The sequence below is a fragment of the Indicator indicator genome, chromosome 14 (genome assembly GCF_027791375.1).
Source record: "Indicator indicator isolate 239-I01 chromosome 14, UM_Iind_1.1, whole genome shotgun sequence".
In the NCBI taxonomy this organism is placed as follows: Eukaryota; Metazoa; Chordata; class Aves; order Piciformes; family Indicatoridae; genus Indicator; species Indicator indicator.
This window is the reverse complement of record NC_072023.1, coordinates 18,911,060-18,930,191: the sequence shown is the minus strand read 5'-3', so window position 1 is coordinate 18,930,191 and position 19,132 is coordinate 18,911,060. Positions and strand designations below refer to the sequence as shown.

The window sequence follows — 19,132 nt, the reverse complement described above, 5'->3', positions numbered from 1 at the left end:
CTCACCTGCTGGTGAGTTTGTCACCAACTTACACCCCTAAATCTTTCTCCTCCAGACTGCTCTTGAGTCACTGTTTACTCAGCCTATATTTGTGCTTGGGATTGCCCTGACTCAGGTGTAGGACCTTGCACTTGGCCTTGTTGAACTTCCTGAGGATGGCTTGATCCCACCCCTCCAGGTTAAACTGCTTAAGTTGTATTTCCCACAAAGTGAATAGCTGGACTGAAAGCTACATTGGTCTGGAAAACAGCAAAAAAAAAAATAAAAGGCTTTGTTCATATTTCTGTTCCCAGCCAGCTTTTGCTATCTATTAGACTCTACACCACCATCTGGTTGAATAAATGACTTGTGAAACGATCTTTGCAGATGACAGATATTGCAGTGTGACATTTGGTAGGACAAAGTAATCCATCTCCTCTGTTTCTTCACAAGAGAGAAAACTGTTATTCCTTTGCCTTTCAAATATTTTGCAGGACTGACCTTGAAGACAGAAAGTGTCACTTGAGAAAAATAAGCATGACAAATTTGTGGAACTCAAGATGCCTGTGTGTCCAGAGTCCATGGAACCTGGGTGGATCACATTATTCACTGACAACTGTGAAAGAATTGCTGGGATGTAGAGTGCAGATGAAGCTCAGCAAAGGAACATGAAGATTCCTAGCAATGGTTCCCAACATTTATGACCACTTGAGCTTCTAAGTGATGGGCAACATTGCAGGTATTTGTGTGAGGCTGCCTTCTCTTGGAAAGCTTAAGTGACAGGATACTTTGTCTTCCTTCACTGATACCTTTTACTATCACCTAACACAGAAAAAAATATTTAAAATTAATAATTACATTCTTCAGGGTTTTTTTTCTTGTTTAATTTCTACCTATAGGTGGACAATCCCTGTGCCAAGCTTTGCTCTTATTATATTTGAGAAGAGACAATTTTTAATTACTGTTTGCTCATTAACCATACTTCAGATTGTCTGTCTGGGACCCAACGAAGTGATGCTGCATATGTTTAGAGTCCTTAAAAAAGAAAAATCCATAGTAATCTTCAAGCACTTAGCTAATATTAGATGTTGGTGCACCCAAGAGTTTCAGTTAGATGAATTTCTCTGTGATTTGTGTCTTACAGCACTGCACTAGGCTTGAAGAAGCCTCTGTTCCAAACTGAGCTCAGTCATCAGTCAAATCTCTCAGGTTTCTCTCTCCATGTGCCCTGTTAAATGGGGATAAGGGTGTTGAAAGCAGAAAACAGTGAAAGATTACAGAGCCCAGCATTGTGGATAAACACATGGTGACCACAGTAGACACAGAAGCTGGGTGGAGATCTGGTGCTGGTGCTCTGTGTTGACATGGCACTAGGGAGAATGGGAGGCAAGAGAGAGACCCATTGTTCCATTCTTCATCTTATCACCCACAAGACTGTTGACCAGAGGAGTGAGACCAAAATTAAGAATCATTTTGTGCAACTGATCAAGGAACACCAGTTTGACCTTTAGGAATAACGCCCTTGCTGCTGTCCCACCCAAGCACTCTGCACAATAGTAGGCAACGAGGCATAAATATTACTCCAATTTTTGTATCTCATTTGGAAGAGAAGAAGAATTTGATGACAAACAACAGAGACAGAGCGATGGGTCTGTCCTCACCCCTTCACTCCAAAAAGGGGCACCTTTTAGTAAGAGCTTGTAACCTTGGCTATGCCAAGTGCTTCCCTGGGAGATCAAGTTAGTGACTGTGATCATGTTTTGGAGCCATAGAGCTACTCTCTGGTTTAGTGTGTTTATCAGCCACAATCTTAAAGCATCTCTGTGTGTTGCATGTAAATAAGCTGCACTGTTCAGGCACCCAGCTTCTTCTTTTAGATGCAGCAGACAGCCTGTTCATGCACCTGCTGTTGAGCCTGTAGGCATGGCAATAACTGGCAGGACCATTAAGAGATAAGTCCAGCTGCCCCTGGCCCCTCTAATCTCTGAGGACTGGCTGGAATGCAAAGGGATTCATCTCTTACTGAATTTATTAATTTTTACCAAATTTGTCCACCACTAAATGCAGCAAAGGGTAATTATAACTTTCCTTGGGGGAAAAAAAATACAAAGCACTTCAGAGACTTGTATAAGAGAGGTACTGCTTCTGGCTCCTCTGCATATCATTACTATACACAAATGGGTTTCCATTAATATACTTGAAATATCTGTCCTAAGGCCAGCACTTATATTTGGTCCTAAATACATGGGCTGATGGAAGACTTGCCTAACAGAAACCTGACACACAACCCTAACTCTGCACAGAACTCAGCAATTTCTGCACAATTTCTGTACCTGAAGTCTCACCTAACCAGGCTGGTTTGTTTTCCATCACTGAAGACTTGCCTTTTCCTCCATTGTAAGTCAGTTTTTCCATGACTACTGTGCAGGTGGGATTTGGTTTTACCCAAGGTCCTGCACCATTCAGAGCAATGGGTCATGCTCAGGGTCCAAGTGATTGCCAGAGGAGGCCACAAACAGCCAGAGTGCCTGCAAGGCTTTCTTGTAGATGTTCACTTGTTTAGGCTTTGAGGGTTGCAGCCATTCTTGCTGAAACTTCTCTTGAAACATTTCTTCATCACCAGTTTTCCCCTTAGAGAAGGACAACTGAACAGATCACATAAACTAGACCTACTGTTACTTCCCAGCTAGTTTCAGAGGCAGAGGAGGTCTTCTTGCACTTCAAACAAGTTCATGTTTTTCCCTAAAGATAGTTATGGGTCATTTGTTAAGGGAAGGAAAGATACAGCAATATCAAGAAATGTTTTCCTCTCTGCTCTACTTCCACACATTTCATCCTAGTCTAGAGGGATTACTTCTTGTGAGACCAAATTGATTATGTCTGTCTTTATGTCAGATACGACCTTCTCATGAACAGGCACCCCAACCCCATGCTAAATTATAATTGATGGCTTCCTGACAGCAACAGCTCTGTTCAAAGTTTCAGCAATTGTCACACATGAGGTCAAAATTAGTCAGAGCCCCAAGGGAGAAAGAACTCTGCTAACTAGAGAAGTTCCTGCTTTCTTAAGAGATTTGCTTGAAGTCTGTGCATGTGCACGTTCCATTGTCACTTTTATATACATTTTATTTCCATTTTAAATGGTGCATAATAAGATAGGACTCCTCCAGCCACAATGTTTTTGGGTGTGACAATCCTCATGCATAATCCAGCAAATCCCTTCCCTTACTCTTTTGAGTAGCCCTTCTCCTTGTGAGTAAACCACTTAACTTCATCACAGCTTGCTCCCATTAGTAAGGACAATTCATAGAGCTGCTCAGGGTTCACTGCAGCCTGTTCACAGGTAGTTTTCCCTATGGGAGAATTCAGGGAGGCTGCTGAACTCATTTATCTCCAGTAATGTCTCTTCATATATGCACTGTATTTTTTTTTTCTCCTACAGCTTTACAGCTGTTCTTCAGAATTAATTTCTCAGTTTGAAGGAACTAAGCTTTGTGATCAGAGCTTCTTCTAGACTCTGGTGCTTTTCAGTAATAGCTGTTGCAGTAGTCTGCACTGGAAAGAGATTTCCTTTATTACAACGGGCCAGACCTATGGGACCCAATTGTGCTGAAGGTCAAACCCTTAAAGGACTGCCATAAACATAGTGTGATTTATGGATGCATCTACTTCTAGTGGACAAAGCTATGTTAGTTGTCTGAGTATCCATAGATGGATATTGCAGGAAGGTTTGGTTCTGCAATCTGAATAGATATGTGTTGATTTTGAAAGGGAGCTTCTCTCAGTGCACATAGCAGAAACTTCACCCAAAATTTCACTCTGCTTCGTAATTGTCACCTCACTGGTGCTCCTGCCCACCCACCCATGTCTTTCATAGGCACTTTTGCATGCATTAAAACACACTAAAAATGTATCCTGAAGCCAGCTATGGGACAGAATTACAGCTTTCCTAGGGATATTATAATGATCTACAGCAGTGATGGCAAAGTTGTCAAAAAGTGCCCTTGCTCCTCTGTTTGATGAGAAAAAATTTCTGTACAAAACCAAAAAGCAAAGTGCCTGTGGCTAATGGCTTGATACATTCCATGTTACCTACTTCTGCATGTTTTCACTCCTCCTCCGCCTTGTAACTAGCTGGTCACATAAAAAGATATTTTGAAAGGTCCTTTCAGCACTGCTCATCAAAAAGGTTCTCTGTTTCAGAGAATGAACTCTGTCTTTCATCAGTCAGATCCTTTCCCCCTACCACCATTTTATACTTTTTCTGTGTGCGTTCTGACTCTCCTGTGCAGCTGGAAGGATGACTGTAGATGCCACAGTAATAATATTATTATAGCAACACAGATGATAGGGGGAAAAAAGCTTCAAAATTTGTAATGGTTTTTTTCCAAGGCTAACTTACACAGCCAAGTAAAAACCGATTAACTTTTGGACACCACACCATTTCATATTATTTAATACTAATTTGATATTGTTGTTATAATTCTCCTCCTCCACTAGGATTATATAAAGCTGTCTGTCACATCAGAGGCTTAAAATGCTTTATCAGTGAGAATGCACCTTTGTTGGGCATTTTTAACAGAGCTGCACAGTAAATGCTCATAGAAGGAAGCATTATGGGAATTTGGCAACAGGTCTTTGTATGGGCTACTGTGTACCCATTCATGAAGGCATTTACACTGTTGGTGTTATTCTTATGGAGCCAGATTCAGATGCCAGTGTTTCAAACTGTATCAACAGGAGGAATGCAGAGAAATCAGCCTGTTCAAAGGCAACACCAAACAAAACCCGACAGGTGACAATTTCTGAACATTTTTTGCTGCTCTGCGTTTGGTCAAAACATATCTCACAGGAGTACTTCCAGCAGTGGGGAATAAGGGCTGCTAGTCAACACTAAGTACCATATTTTTTTTTTTCAGCTCCCTTCTCCCTTAGAAAACAAATCCACCCTTCCCATAGACTGTATTAATGGAGCATGAAATGCTTGCAGAACTGGGGGCACAGCGTAAAGCAAGGTATTTTGGTCAGGTGGTAACTGAGAACCGATTCACCTTGTGGGTACCTGGCATGACAACAGTTTCATCAGCTGAAAGGATCCCACAGACTGAAAGCTGATTCCAATCCATCTCTTCTGCTAAATTCTGCAGAGTGGAAAGTGAGTGGGATGCAGAAGCGGAGGGGAAAGCCCTGTTGTTTTGGAGGTGAGAGTGCTTGAAAGGCAACAAAAACAAGGCAGTAAAGGATGTGGTGTAGCAGTACAGGATTCTCCGAATGAAAGCGGACGAAAACTGGATTTGTGGAAGTCCGGAGCTCAGGTCTTGGTGTGTAGTTTGGGATGGGGGTAGGGGAAAGAGGAGATGCTACTTTTTGACGCTTGTGCAAGGTCTTTGCCGTGCTCTTCGGAGCAACACTTTCCCAGCCCCAGCAGGAAGCGGCGGAGCAGAGCGGCAGCTCCACCCGCAGGGGCGCGGCGGGAAGTGCAAAGCGGAAGGGGGAGGGGGACGGCTGGATGTCCCCTGAGACATCGTGGATGCACTCACCCTCTGTGAAGGAAAAGTCTTGTCGTGGCTGTGGCGAATAAACAGAAAACAGAATTCTGCTGATGCATTTCAGAGTGAAACCGGGAAAACCTCAACGCTGTTTTCTTTCTGATGGAGGGAGAGTGATGCACAGCTCTTTGCTGCTTTTCAAGGGCACCCCTCTTCAATAACAACTTTTTTTGTTGTTGTTGTTGTTTTTGTTTGTTTGTTTGTTTTTGTTTTGTTTTTGTTTTTCTGTAGTATGGCTTGCATATGGGCCATACCCAGAACAGGCTCAGCCTCTCGGGCTGGGGATCTTACTTGGAACCAAAGTAATGGAGGTGAGGTTAAATTTCACCACTCACTTCTCACTCGAATGGAGCACAACAGAGGAGAGTCACACCGGTGTTTTTGTTCTGCTGTGTTCTGCTTCGATTTAAAGACATGAGCTGTTGATCTCTACATCTTCTCAATGACTGTCACTGAAGCAGTTAAGACTACTTGCTTGTAAGCGAGATTCATGTTTAGCAGTTCATCCTTACTTTCCATTTATTCTCCACCTGAAATCGTTCATCTCAGCAGAACGCATCGGTGCACTTCTCTTCAGGGCTCACTGGTGGAATGAAACAACACTGACTGATAATGCTGCCTAGAAATGGTAAAAGGCCTGGGTTTGACATGGTGTATCTCTAACTCCCACCTGTACAAGAGCAGAACAAGGCTAGGCATTTTCAGTTCTCCATTCAAGTGAGTAGCAGCATACCAAGCTCTGCCTCATCTCTGTCTTGATCAACCTGGCTCCTCACAGCTAGTGGGCAGGACCTGGTGACAGAGTCACTGCCGTGGGATTAGACAGACCACAGGCTGTTTGTTCTAAATTCAGTGAACAGCCCTGGGGGCTTCATGCTGAAGTACAATCAGAAAAGGAAAGGCTTAGGAATATCTCACAAGTTCACAAATGCAAGGTATCCTAAAATCTTGTGTCTCACTGTGCAAGAGTAAAAGCCCACTGCTTACAGCTTCACTGTAAGCTCTTTGGATAGCAAGAGACTAGCAGTCATTCCTGCCTTCTCTTGTTCTCCACTTTTTGGTTTCCCAAGCAACACCGAGCCTCTGGTTTGTCTCTTGTCAGCTAAAGGTGAGCAAAGAGGCAGAATTTAATTTGGGATACAGTTTTTCAAATGTCAGTTTTATCTTTTTTACTGTTATTTATTTTTTATGAGTCTAGCTGACTGTGTTTTTGATTAGTCTCTGGAGACAGAATGGTTCTGTTTGGTTTTAGTAGAGGTAACTGAATAAGTTTTTGGGTTATTTTACTGTTGGTAAATAGTTTCCTCACCAACATGAAAATATTTATCCTGCTCAAATTTGGTTTTGTTTGTTAGCTGGACAAAATGCCTTGCTCAGTGCTCTTTCCCACTTTGTCTAGAGAAAAGAGCTCAAATGATCTAGACACATCTAGCATAGGAGATATGAATGAAAACAGTATTTTTAATGCAATTACAAGTTTCTGCCATTTTTTGTGTTCGTTAGACATTACCATGTTAATATTCTTTTTTGTCAGTGTATGTTTCTACACAGCAACACACTATGAAAGAGAAAATGTTTTCTCTCAAGCACCAAAAGCAGATTTCCAAGTTACTTTTTACTGAGAACTAAGCAGTATCTGTTTGGGATCTCTAGCTGAAAGCATTGCATAAACAACCAGCTAGTATTTGTGATGATTTCATTGCTACCTCATGGTCAGGACATACCAAACTAACTGTGTCAAACCTTCTTCTTGCTTTCCTTCTTTCACCCCATTTCCCTTCCCCTCCCCCCCCCTCTCTCCCCCCCTCTCCCCCCCCCAGTCATTAATCCAGAAAGTTCTGGACATTTGCAGGAAGAGTTGTGGAATTTGGGGTCATCTGTTTTCAAACTCAGCAGTTGTGTGACTGAACCTCTAATTGCTATGGTGAGCATCTTAACCCATGGAATTTTCTTTTGCTGACCTTTCCTCACTGTGCTTCAGAGAATTTTAGCAGAGGATCTCAATAGTACTTCCTCCCCATCACAGAGGCGTGGTCAATGCCTCTGCAGGTTGTGGTGTGCTGACATGCCTTGAGACAGGCAGAGGCTAACAGTGCTTTGTAAGGGCTATCAATGTCTCCTTGTAACCTTGAGTCTCCCAAGTTCAAAACACTCAAAGCTGTCTCCTAGTTACTACTCAGCCTTGACCTCTGGAGATCATCTAGTCCAACCCCCCTGCTGACACAGGTATGGCTATGTCAGGTTGCACAGGACACGTCCAAGTGGGTTTTGAAATTCTCCAAAGAAAGAGACTCCACAACCTCTCTGAACAGCTTATTCCAGTACTCCAGCACCCTCAGGTACCTACTGCCCCTTGTCCTATCACTGGGCCCTGCCCTTGTCCCGCTCGAGAATATAATCCCCAGTTTGTTTTATTCAAAGACCCAAGCACACCAGTGGGTATATGCTGACACCGAACCGCTGCTTTGGTCACGGTGCTGCTGGCTGCAGCAAGCTTTTCTTTTGGCTTCGCTGTGCCCTTAGTTCGCTAGATTATCCCAAAGAAAGTGTTATGGGATATACCCATGTAACGAGGCTGGTGAGAGGTCTTGAGCACAAGCCCTATGAGGAGAGGCTGAGGGAGCTGGGGTTGTTTAGTCTGGAGAGGAGGAGGCTCAGGGGAGACTTTATTGCTCTTTACAGCTACCTGAAAGGAGGTTGTAGATAAGTGGGGGCTGGTCTGTTCTCCCAGGCAACCAGCACCAGAACAAGAGGACACAGTCTCAAGCTGCACCAGGGGACGTTTAGGCTGGAGGTGAGGAGAAAGTTATTCTCAGAAAGAGTAACTGGCCAGTGGAATGTGCTGCCCAGGGAGGTGGTGGAGTCACCTGGAGATGTTTAAAAAAAAGCTTGGATGTGGCACTTGGAGTCGTGGTTTAGTTGTCAGGGGGTGTTAGGTATTAGGTAATAGGTTGGCCTTGATGATCTCTGAGGTCTTTTCCAACCTGGCTGATTCTGTGATTCTGTGATACCCTGATCGGATGGGCAGGATGATCCCGGCTCCCGGGGATCCCCGGCTCCTGACTTGAATCCAGGGCTGACCGCCGGGGACACGTCAGGTGAGAAGCCCACTCGCACACCTCGCAGGGTGACGCGGAGCGGAGTCTGGGTGGGGGGTAAGGAGGGAGGGAGGAGCGCGCCGGGGTCGCGGCTGCCAGCGGGCGGAGTAGCGATGTCCGCCAGGGCGCGCTGGAGAGCAGCGCGGCTGCCCGCCGGGGTCAGCGGTGCCGGGGGAGAATGCGGGGCGCCGGCAGGGTGGCCGGGCGCTGGTGGTGAGCCCGGAGCGGGATCGCTCTCCCTCCGCTCCGGCTCGACCGGTGCCTGCGGGCAAGGAGGGGAGACAGCGGGGCGCGGAGCCGCAGCGGCAGAGCCGCGCGTCGCAGCAGCCGGCTCTCCGGCCGCCCTTCCCCTCCCTCCCTCTGCCGGCAGCTGAGGGGTGGGCGGGCGGCGGGGCCCGGGACACCCCGCGGCCGGGGCGGGGTGGAAATTTACCGGGGCCGTCCGCAGCGCCGCTGCGAGCGACAGAGGGAGAGAGGGAGGCGGAGGGAAGGAGGGAGGGCGGGGAGCGGCGGAGCATCGTCTGGCGGGGAAAGCGAGGGACCAAATGACTGTGAGGAAGGGCGGCAGCCGCCACCGCCGAGACAGGAGCCAGCCGCGGCGCAGCGGGAGCAGCCCCGGCAGGAGACCCGACGCCCGCGGGGCCCGGTTCTCCCGCAGCCAGCTAGGAGGCCATGGCGGCGGGCGGCGAGCGGCAGGCGGGCCGCCGGGCTTAGGGCGCGGGCGGCGGCGGGGCTGAGGCGAGCCCCCCGCCCCGCGCGCGCCGCATGGCGCGGGCCTGATGCCGGAGCGCGGCCCGGTGCCGCGGCGGCGCTGCGGGTGGAGGAGGAGGATGGCGGGGCTGGCGTGGAAGTGGCCGCGCACCCGCTTGCCCGTGGGGGCCAGCGCCTTGGGCGTCTTCGTCCTTTGCTGGCTCTACATCTTCCCCGTCTACCGGCTGCCGGACGAGAAGGAGATCGTGCAGGGGGTGCTGCTGCAGCAGGGCAAGGCGTGGAGGAGGAACCAGACTGCGGTCACCCTGTTCAGGTAGTGCCGTGTGCGGCCCAAGGGCAGCCGGGGGCGGGCGGCCGGACGAAGCAGCGGGAGCCCGGCTGAGCGCTCTCCGCACCCCGCCAAGCCCCAAACTTTATAATCCGACCCTTCCTTTCTCTCCAGCGGGCGACGTACAGGCAGGGCCCCTCACGCCCATCAAAAACTTTCTGTGTGGCTGTGTTTGCTGCAGGGAGGAGAATGGGCTCGGTGTGGGCGCATGGAGGCTCATTTGTCCTCGCAGGGAGAGAAACCCATCTTGGATGCCTTTCCCGGGAGGGCTGAGGTGTCTGGGGCTTGTTGTGATGCTGCACAATAGGATGCTTCTCGCTTCCTGGATAATCTAGCCGCCCCTCTGGCTGCTGACAAAGCGAGGGGCTCGAAGACTGACTTGGCTTTGTGATAGTGGCTGCCAGCCTGCTGCCAGACAGCCGAGCGTGTGGGTCTTGCTGGGATGCTTAAGGGCATGTTTGCTTGGGTGTTCGTTCTTGTCAGCATCCGCGCTCCGAGGAACACTTTGGAAGCTCGGCGCTGGTCGTTGAGTCTGTGCAGTTTATTATAGAAACCACGTGAAAAGGCACCTTTTCCTCTTTTCTTTTGACGCGGCTGGGAAATGGCGATAATCCTTAGAGCCCTTTTCACCTTCTCCCGCTACTCAGGAAAGGAGGAATGTTGCAGTCAGGGTGCCACGTCTGATAGCGGTGGAGAACGAGATCCCTGCGGCAGGGAGGACTTTCTTTGAATGACCCTGGCTTAAAAGCTTGTGCAGTGAAGGTTTTCTCCCCTTGAAAATTTCGCACTTCTCGGTAAAATGCAGACAATTGGAAGAGAGGCCGATTTCCCTCCCTTTTCTGGAGAAAAGCTGGGTTTGGTTTTCTCCCATCCTCTAAATAGCAAACGAAAGATCAGAATAAGCAGAAATCAAACTACCTGTGCAAAGGCCCTCTTTCATTAGTAAATGCTAGAATGAATCAAATACAGAGTCCAAGTGGCCAGGTTTTTGTTTTGTTTGTTTGTTTGGTGTTTTGTTTTAAAGTGATGCACAACTTTATTTGATGTTCTTCAATATTTTTTGAATACAACTCAACTTAGGTCTGTCATGAACCGGAGCTGCACATGATTGCTTAGTATCTTGTCTCCTGGGATCACAGAAACTTTGCAGTTCTTCAACATCCAGCTTGCAGGAAATAAAAGCAATGAGAGGTGCTAAGTGGGCATGTGTTAGCATCATCTAATTGGGTAGGCCTGGAAGAAGCCCTTCCCTTTAATGCAGAGCTAACAGGGTCCTTTCCTCAAAGTGCTAACACTAGAAACTGAGTTGATCTTCTCGTATGCCAATTCATTTTAAACCTATTGTGCTACAGATTCTCATTTTTATGGGTAGATGAATCCTGATTATTGTCCTTAGAGGTGATGTAGGAAAGGACGTTGTAGAGGGGCTGATGCTGGTCTCTTCTCACAGGTAGTCAGTGATAGAATTGAAGGAATGGCCTCAAACTGCAACAGGGTAGGTTTAGGCTGGACATTAGGAATTCTTTTTTTCACAGAAAGAATGGTCAAGCTTTGGAACAGGCTGTCCAGGGAGGGGGTTGAGTCACCATCTCTGGAGGTGTTTATAGATCATTTAGATGTGGTGTTTGGGGATATGGTTTAGGGGTGAACTTTGTAGAGTAGGGTTAATTGTTGGACTTGATGATCTGAGGGATTTTTTCCAACCTCTATGATTCTGTGAAGCAGTTTGATGTAGTCTTTTTCATGTTTGTAAACTGAATGTTGTTTGGAAATTGATAATGCTGCCGCAGCTTCTGTTAAAAGAAATGTTTTAGGCCATTTCTACCATATGGTTTAGAAACAAAAACTCTGCATGGCTCGTCAACTATTCCACTTGCCCATATGTTTTTCCACTCCCTAAGCATAGTGATTATCTCAGAGATGCTATTGAAGAGAGTCTCTTGCAATAAAAGGAGCTATTGTTTCTTGTCTGTGTCTCTTGATGAGTTGGAGCTGTGTTAAATATAATGAGCTTTAAATCAACCCGCTTCACAAAATAATGATTTTAAGAGGAGATGTGCACTGGGGATATGCAGTGAGCATACCATAAAAATTAAATAATTGGGATGTAGAAATCTGGTTTTGCTGTGTAAATATGTTTCTCTTAATATTGACAGAAGGTTATGAAATTGAAGTCTGCCTCGGGTAAGCTGCCACATATTGTGAGGTGATCATCAGAAATAGTGTTTTGCTCTTTGTAATGGTCCTGCTGTCCTGCTAGAGCGCTGTGAAAGCTCCAAGTGTCAGTTTCTGCTGGAAACTGAGCATGAATGCGAGTTTCAGTTGGGAAGGAGGTGCAGAGCTTCAAAGAAATCCTGCATGTGGACTTTGGAGTAGTACGCTTTTCCATAATTGCCTAATATTAAATTTATTCTAATAAATTATTAATATTTTTGTTATTTAAGAATGACATTAATTGACATTCTTTCTACCCCTCCTGCCACACAACTTTGTTTTCCCTTGGTTTTGACAAATAAATTTGAATTTGTCTGTGCTGAAAATCTGTATGAGAAAGTCCAAACTTTCACATTGGTGCTTTGGTTAATAGGGTGGCATTAGTGGTACTGTGCAGATGTTTGAGTAGTCAGGTTCTTGATGCACAGAGAAAGTATCTCATAACTTTGTATCTGTCTCATCCTGTGAATTCACTGGACTTCTGCTGGTGAAGCAGATTATCATCCCTGAGTGATTAACTCGATCAAAACATGTTTTTCAAACCTTGCGTGTGCTATTTCCCCTTTGCCTTCTCTATATGGATCAAAGACAATTTCACAAGGTAATAGCAGGGCCACTGAAAACTTCTAGGGTAACTTACACTGAACCCTGACATCTGAGTGCCAGTAACTCCTCAATTTCCACTGCTCCTTCCCCTTCTGCTCTTTGCAGCCAGAAACCTCATGTAAAGGTCTGACCCATGTAGACTCTTCCTTCTGCAAGAACCCCGACTGTCCTGATGCTTGTGGGATGATTTGCATGAGGTTTTTGTGTTGGAATACAGATTTGCAGAACAGGTTTTCAGATACAGCAGATTACTGTTTTTGAAGTGTGTTGCCTTACTGCAGCTGTGAGTAAGGACAGTTTGTGGAGTTACAAAATGAACAGGATGAAGCCTTTGACTCTGACACACGCCTCCCATAAGTGATCCTGGCTTGATGAGTACCTTGAGTCCTACTGACACCAGTGCAGTGGGTGTCAGCAAGAGCTGTCTGCATGGGCTCTTAGATGGAGTGACCAATCCTGAAAAGCCTGAAAATATAATTGAGGTTATTAAGAGAGCTCTTGGTCCAAATCCTTTCCTCAGTTAAATATAGCTTCCCTTAAAATCTTCAGACTCAGGGCATTTAGAGCTGAGCACAGGCTACTAGCAAGTTATTGGTATTATCATCCTTTAAATGTCAAGACACCAGTGGCTGGGGGTGGTCAACCTCTCTGCTGTCAACATCTTGTCTCTTGACATCTACTGTGCAGTCTGTCAGTCAGATGGCAAACTGCCTAATCTTGAACTATGAAGTGGTCAGAATACGAATGAGACCGTCATTAGAATCACTAATGGCTAGTGTGTCTAATTTACCTGCAGTATAAGGGCTTGTCATCCTCAGAGGTGCTTAATGTCATTGTGATCTAAATGTTTTGGCAGCTTGCTTAGGATTTTTGTAAGGGCCTAGTGCTGCTTAAATTATTTAGGCAAAAATGTTGTTAGCTGCTGCTTGTAATTACTGAAGTAAATGACAAGCAATGTCTTTAGGATTAGTTTATTTTAAAAGATTGCAGGTTGATTAAAAGCAGAGCTGGATTTTTCATCTGCTTTGTGAGCTCCATACAACCACACATCCCAAGTGCTCTTTGTTTACCTGACACTTCTGCTTCATTTGTGCCCAGGGGAGTGAGTCTATTTGCAGGGGGACGGGGGGCAGTGAGCTTTTGACTGTTGTGAATCCCACCAAAAGAACTGGATGGGGATGAGTGACTTTGAGGTTCTTCAGGAGAAGGTGGGACAATCTTTTCTGTAAGGCAACAGAAAGGCCACCCTTGGGATTCACGTTGTGTTCTTTCTTCTGCTGCAGCAGTTTTGTATGATGCTGGAAGGTCACCCTGGGTTTATTTTTGGGGGTGGCTTGGTTGAGCTGGTGGCAGATGTCTTCTCTGAACACAGCGTTCGTGACCTGCTTCTGGTCCAGAGCATCTGCTACAACTTGGCTTAGCTCCTCAGTGCTGTCCCTCGTGTCCCTAGAGCCACACTGTCCATGTGCTTATGTTGGTAGGTGGCTTCTTCATTCGTTTTTCATCAGATTTGGTCTCTTGTCCATTTTCCAGTGACGGAGAGGAGAAGCTACTAGCCTGAAATCACACAACAGGGTCAGTGACTGAACTGGACAGAATATCCAGACATGCTGGACTGTGGTGCTTGCAGTGTAGTGAAGCTTCTAGTGTTGGCTTTCATGTGTCTTGCAAAAATAATGCTCTCTTGCCACTGTGAGCTGTGCTGGAGGGCATCTTCCCACTGTAGCCCTCTCTGCCAGCTGCTGTCTGCTAGCTGTTCACATCTGTACCTAGCGTGCAATCACAACAGATGCTGAAGGGGAACATCACCTCGTGCAAGTAATTTTTCTTTTTAGATTGCATTTACACAGAGCTGGAATTCCAGGTCACTTCCCTGTTTGAGTGAGAAGAATGCTGTTGCCGAGTGAGATTTTCTTTAGTTCAGATGTCTTTTCTTTTTCTTCTTTTCTCATGTGAGCATTGCAAATTGTACGAGTGTTGTGATCCTTATCAAGATATTTCAAGGCAAATCTGAGATGAAATTTCTTACTGTTCAAGATGACTAGAGTTTTGCCCTGCTTAAACAGCTTTATCAGATACTGAGTTATTTCTGCTTCTTGCAATGAAGAAGTGAAGAATAGAGTAGGGGTTAGATCACGGAGATGGTGGATTAGATTAGTCTGTCTCTGTGGCTCATGAAGCCTTAGTCTGAAACCAGCAGATATGTTCAAGTGTTGTATGTTGGCAGTGGCCAAATCCAGCTCATTTTGCCTTCCTGAGTAGGTAGGAAATAAGGAGGTAAGGAACTTGTCCCAGGGGTAAATGTATGTTTCTATGTGATCCAGATGTTTCTAGTGCAAGATTTCCAGAAAAGTTAGAAAAAATAAAGTTTTAAAAAGGGGGTGAACAAAAAAAGGGGAATCTTTAATGAAATTAAGTTGTGTCTTGGGCAGGAAAAAGATGGGAAAAGATGGGAAAAGATGGGAAAAATCTCTTCATGAAGAGATCCGTGATGTAGACAGAAACATAATAAGCCACTCTGGAGCAGTTGATTGCAACCCAGGATGAGTGAAAAATGCCTTTGAAAGGAACCTGGTGGATGTTATTTGCTTTTTACTAAATGTTTGTAATTTTAATGATATTAATTAAAAAATACTGATGGGTTGAGAAACTTAGGTTGGTCTACAGATGCCTGTTCTGCACTTCCCAACAGTTCTCTGTAAACCAGGTAACTTAGCGGTAAGTTTATACTTCAGGAAGTATATACTTCAGGAAGTTTATACTTCAGCCACAACTATTCCTTGGTTATGTGGAGAGGAGTTTAAAATGTATCTCTGTGAGGGTCTTAATTTGGGACTCTTAGGAGAGTTTTTGCCAAGGGCCATGACCCCAACTGTTTTCAAGATCCAGAAGTCTGAGGCTCGGCACTCCAAGGGATGTCCACCTGCAAAATTTCACTTCGCTTGGTGATGGTTACTCCTCTTCCAGAGTAAAGCAGGAACAGATGCTGAGCTATGTATGCTTGTGATTAGAGGCAGTCAGTGTAAGCTGGGGAATGCTACTAAGTCTGCTGTTGCTCAGCCTTATGATAGTTGTGCCAGCTCCTGCAGTCAAGTGACTGTGACAGTCTTGATTTCACGCAATAATAAAGAAGGGACTTTTTCAGTCCTCACAGCTGAAGTAAAGGTCCTGAAAACATGAATGGCATCTCGTGCCTGAAAAGGCAGATAAAAATCTGCTGTGGGTCGTTGTTTTTCAGATGCCTAATTTCTGTGCCTTAATCACAATTTTGGAGCCCTGACTCATTATTTTTAAATGCTAAGGATTGCTATAGTGAGAATTATGTGGCAGCTTATAATTAGATGGAATTTTTTTTTTAATTAACTAAGGAAACTGTAACCATGAAGGAAAAAGGAGAAACAAAACCAATCTGGGCATTCCTTTATAGGTCATATTGTTAAGTGAACATTTTATCTTGGCACCCAGCAAGCATGTATCACAAACACACTTGGTGAGCCTTATGGACAAATGCTGAACATCTCCAGGATACAGTATCCCAGCTGGATGAAGCAGTAAAAATGGCACATGAGGTGTTGGACCTTTCTATCTAACTCCAGTCACTGCTTTTAAATGTTTAAGCATCTCCAGAAGGGAATGGCAGAGTGTGGAACTTGAGCTAGCTGATCCCAAAATGGTGTCGACGGCAACAAAAAAGTAAACCTATCATTAGAGAAATTATGTGTTTTGATAGCTGTTTAGACAACAGAACAAGTGAAAACACTTATCTAGTGTAGTTCAGTAAATGCTAATGGGTCCAGCATGTGATAATGCATTCGTTCCATGCCTTGGGTCTTTGGTGGGTGAGCATAGTGCTGCCTCTCATGTTGTTTTAAAAAATCTGCTTTGTACTTCACTTGTCAAACAAGCCTTGATCAAAATGGCTCATTTGGTTGTTTTCCCCCACCTAGTCCATGGAAAAATATATTGGCTGGCCTGAGCAGTTGGTTAAGTTTAGCACAAATTCTGTTTTCTCTTCTGCTGTAGAATATATCAGAGCTAAATAATGGAGGAAAGCAAAGTTACCTCTGCTGGCGTGGGGGCAAATGAGCTGGTGGAGTTTCCACTTTTCTGTGTGTAGCAGGCTTTCCCTTGAAGTCATGGGGCAGTCTAGATGAATATGAGCTCACTCAGGACCATAGAGCTTAGTAAGTTATTTCCCAGACTTGTCTTAATCATTTGGTTTCAGATGCTGTCTTGTGTGGCTGGGATGTCTGTCCTGTGAGACTCTTACTTCTTTCCATTTAAGTGTGACAAGAGAAATTAAAAAGACAGTCTAAAAGTCCTGAGAAGCAAAGTGTTTCCACTCATGAAATGCTCCTAGTCTACAGAGATACTTCTTAAACTGTTTGGTAACTACTAAAAACAGATTAGCTTTCCACAAGATAAATAAATGGCTAGGCCTTGTCACATCATTATCATCTTTCTGGGTCTAGAGTCAATGGGTTGAATCTATCTATCTACTGGGTCTGCATTAGGCAGAGAGCACATGAATGTGATTTAAAAGCATTTTAAAACCAACTTTCAGGCAATATTCCTATCTTAAGATGCCTCATTGAAGGACTAAGTAGGTTGAATGATTTATTTAATGACTTTCAACTTTGATCCTGCTACTTAGCAGATTTCTTGCATTAATTACTTAAAAGTTTGGTTTGGATTTTTACTTGGTCTTTTTAGCAGCATCTTTTGAATATTGATACTGTGAAAGACCATGAAAGAAAGTTGATTCACAGTGAAGAGCACTTTAGGTATTCCAGGCTTTTTCTTCCCCCAAGGAAGCTGATTTGCCTCATCTCAGAATGGTACTAACATTTATCTTTCTTTCTCCTTCTTTCTTTCTTTCTTTCTTTCTTTCTTTCTTTCTTTCTTTCTTTCTTTCTTTCTTTCTTTCTTTCTTTCTTTCTTTCTTTCTTTCTTTCTTTCTTTCTTTCTTTCTTTCTTTCTTTCTTTCTTCTTTCTTTCTTTCTTTCTTTCTTTCTTCTTTCTTTCTTTCTTTTCTTTTCTTTCTTTCTTTCTTTCTTTCTTCTTTCTTTCTTTCTTCTTTCCTTTTTCTTTCTTCTTTCTTTCTCTCTCTTTCTCTTTCTTTCTCTCTCTTTCTTTCTTTCTCTTCTTTCTCCTCTTCTTTCTTTCTTCTCTTTCTTTCTCTCTTTCTTTCTCTCTTTCTTTCCTCTCTTTCTTTCTTCTCTCTTTCTTTCTCTCTTTCTTTCTCTCTTTCTTCTCTCTTCTTTCTCTCTCTTTCTTCTCTTTCTCTCTCTTTCTCTCTCTCTTTCTCTCTCTTTCTCTCTCTTTCTCTCTCTCTTTCTCTCTTTCTCTCCTCTCTCTTTCTCTCCTCTCTCTTTCTCTCTCTTTCTCTCCTCTCTCTTTCTCTCCTCTTTCTCTCCTCTTTCTTTCTCTCCTTCTCTCTCTCTCTCTCTCTCTCTCTCTTTCTCTCTCCTCTTCTCTCCTCTCTCTTCTCTCTCCTTTCTCTCTCTCTCTCCTCTCTTTCTCCCTCTCTCTCCTTCTCTCTTCCTCTCTTTCTCTCCTCTCTTCCTCTCTCTTCTCTCTTTCTCTCTTTCTCTCCTCTCTCTTTCTCTCTCTCTCTTCCTCTCTTTCTCTCTCTTCTCTCCTCTTCTCTCTCCTTTCTCTCTTTCTCTCTCTCTCTCTTCTCTCCTCTCTCTCTCTCCTCTCTCTCTCTCCCTCCCTCTCTCTCCCTCTCTCTCTCCCTCTCTCTCTCCCTCTCTCTCTCCTCTCTCTCTCCCTCTCTCTCTCCCTCTCTCTCTCCCTCTCTCTCTCCCTCTCTCTCTCCTCTCTCTCTCCCTCTCTCTCTCCTCTCTCTCTCTCCCTCTCTCTCTCCCTCTCTCTCTCCCTCTCTCTCCCCCTCTCTCTCCCCCTCTCTCTCCCCCTCTCTCTCCCCCTCTCTCCCTCCCTCTCTCCCTCCCCTCTCTCCCCCTCCTCTCTCCCCCTCTCTCCCTCCTCTCCCTCCCCTCTCTCCTCTCCCTCTCTCCCTCCCCTCTCCTCTCCCCCTCTCTCTCCCCCTCTCTCCTCCCCTCTCCCTCCCCCTCTCCTCCCTCTCTCCTCTCCCCTCTCCTCCCCTCTCCTCCCCCTCTCCTCCCTCTCTCTCTCCCTTCTCTTTTTTCTCTCTTTCTCCTCTCTTCTCCTCTCTTCTCTCCTCTCTTCTCTCTCTCCTTTCTCTCTCCTTTTCTCTCTCCTCTTTCTCTCTCCTTCTCTCTCTCTTTCTCTCTCCTCTTTCTCTCTCCTCTTCTCTCTCCTTTTCTCTCCCTCTTCTCTCTCCTCTCTTCTCTCTCCTCTTTCTCTCTCCTTTTCTCTCTCCTCTTCTCTCTCCTTCTCTCTCCTCTTTCTCTCCTCTCTTCTCTCCTTCTCTCTCTCCTCTTTCTCTCTCCTTCTTCTCTCTCCTTTTCTCTCTCCTTCTCTCTCCTCTCTTCTCTCCTCTCTTTCTCCTCTCTCTCTCCTCTCTTCTCTCCTCTCTCTCCTCTTCTCTCCTCTCTTCTCTCCCTCTTCTCTCCCTCTCTTCTCCCTCTTCTCTCCCTCTCTTCTCTCCTCCTCTCTCTCTCCTCTCTTCTCTCCTCTCTTCTCTCCTCTCTTCTCTCCTCTCTTCTCTCCTCTCTTCTCTC

General features: G+C 45.2%; 1 protein-coding gene across 1 annotated transcript in view; it reads left to right on the top strand.

Moving 5' to 3' along the window:
• The first annotated feature begins 9,405 nt into the window (after nt 1-9,405).
• ST8SIA1 (ST8 alpha-N-acetyl-neuraminide alpha-2,8-sialyltransferase 1) overlaps nt 9,406-19,132 on the top strand; it is a 109,055-nt gene continuing 99,328 nt past the window's right edge. Inside the window, exon 1 of the mRNA XM_054386890.1 lies at nt 9,406-9,650. Within this exon, the coding sequence (XP_054242865.1) occupies nt 9,406-9,650 (245 nt within the window). The remainder of the gene's footprint in view (nt 9,651-19,132) is intronic.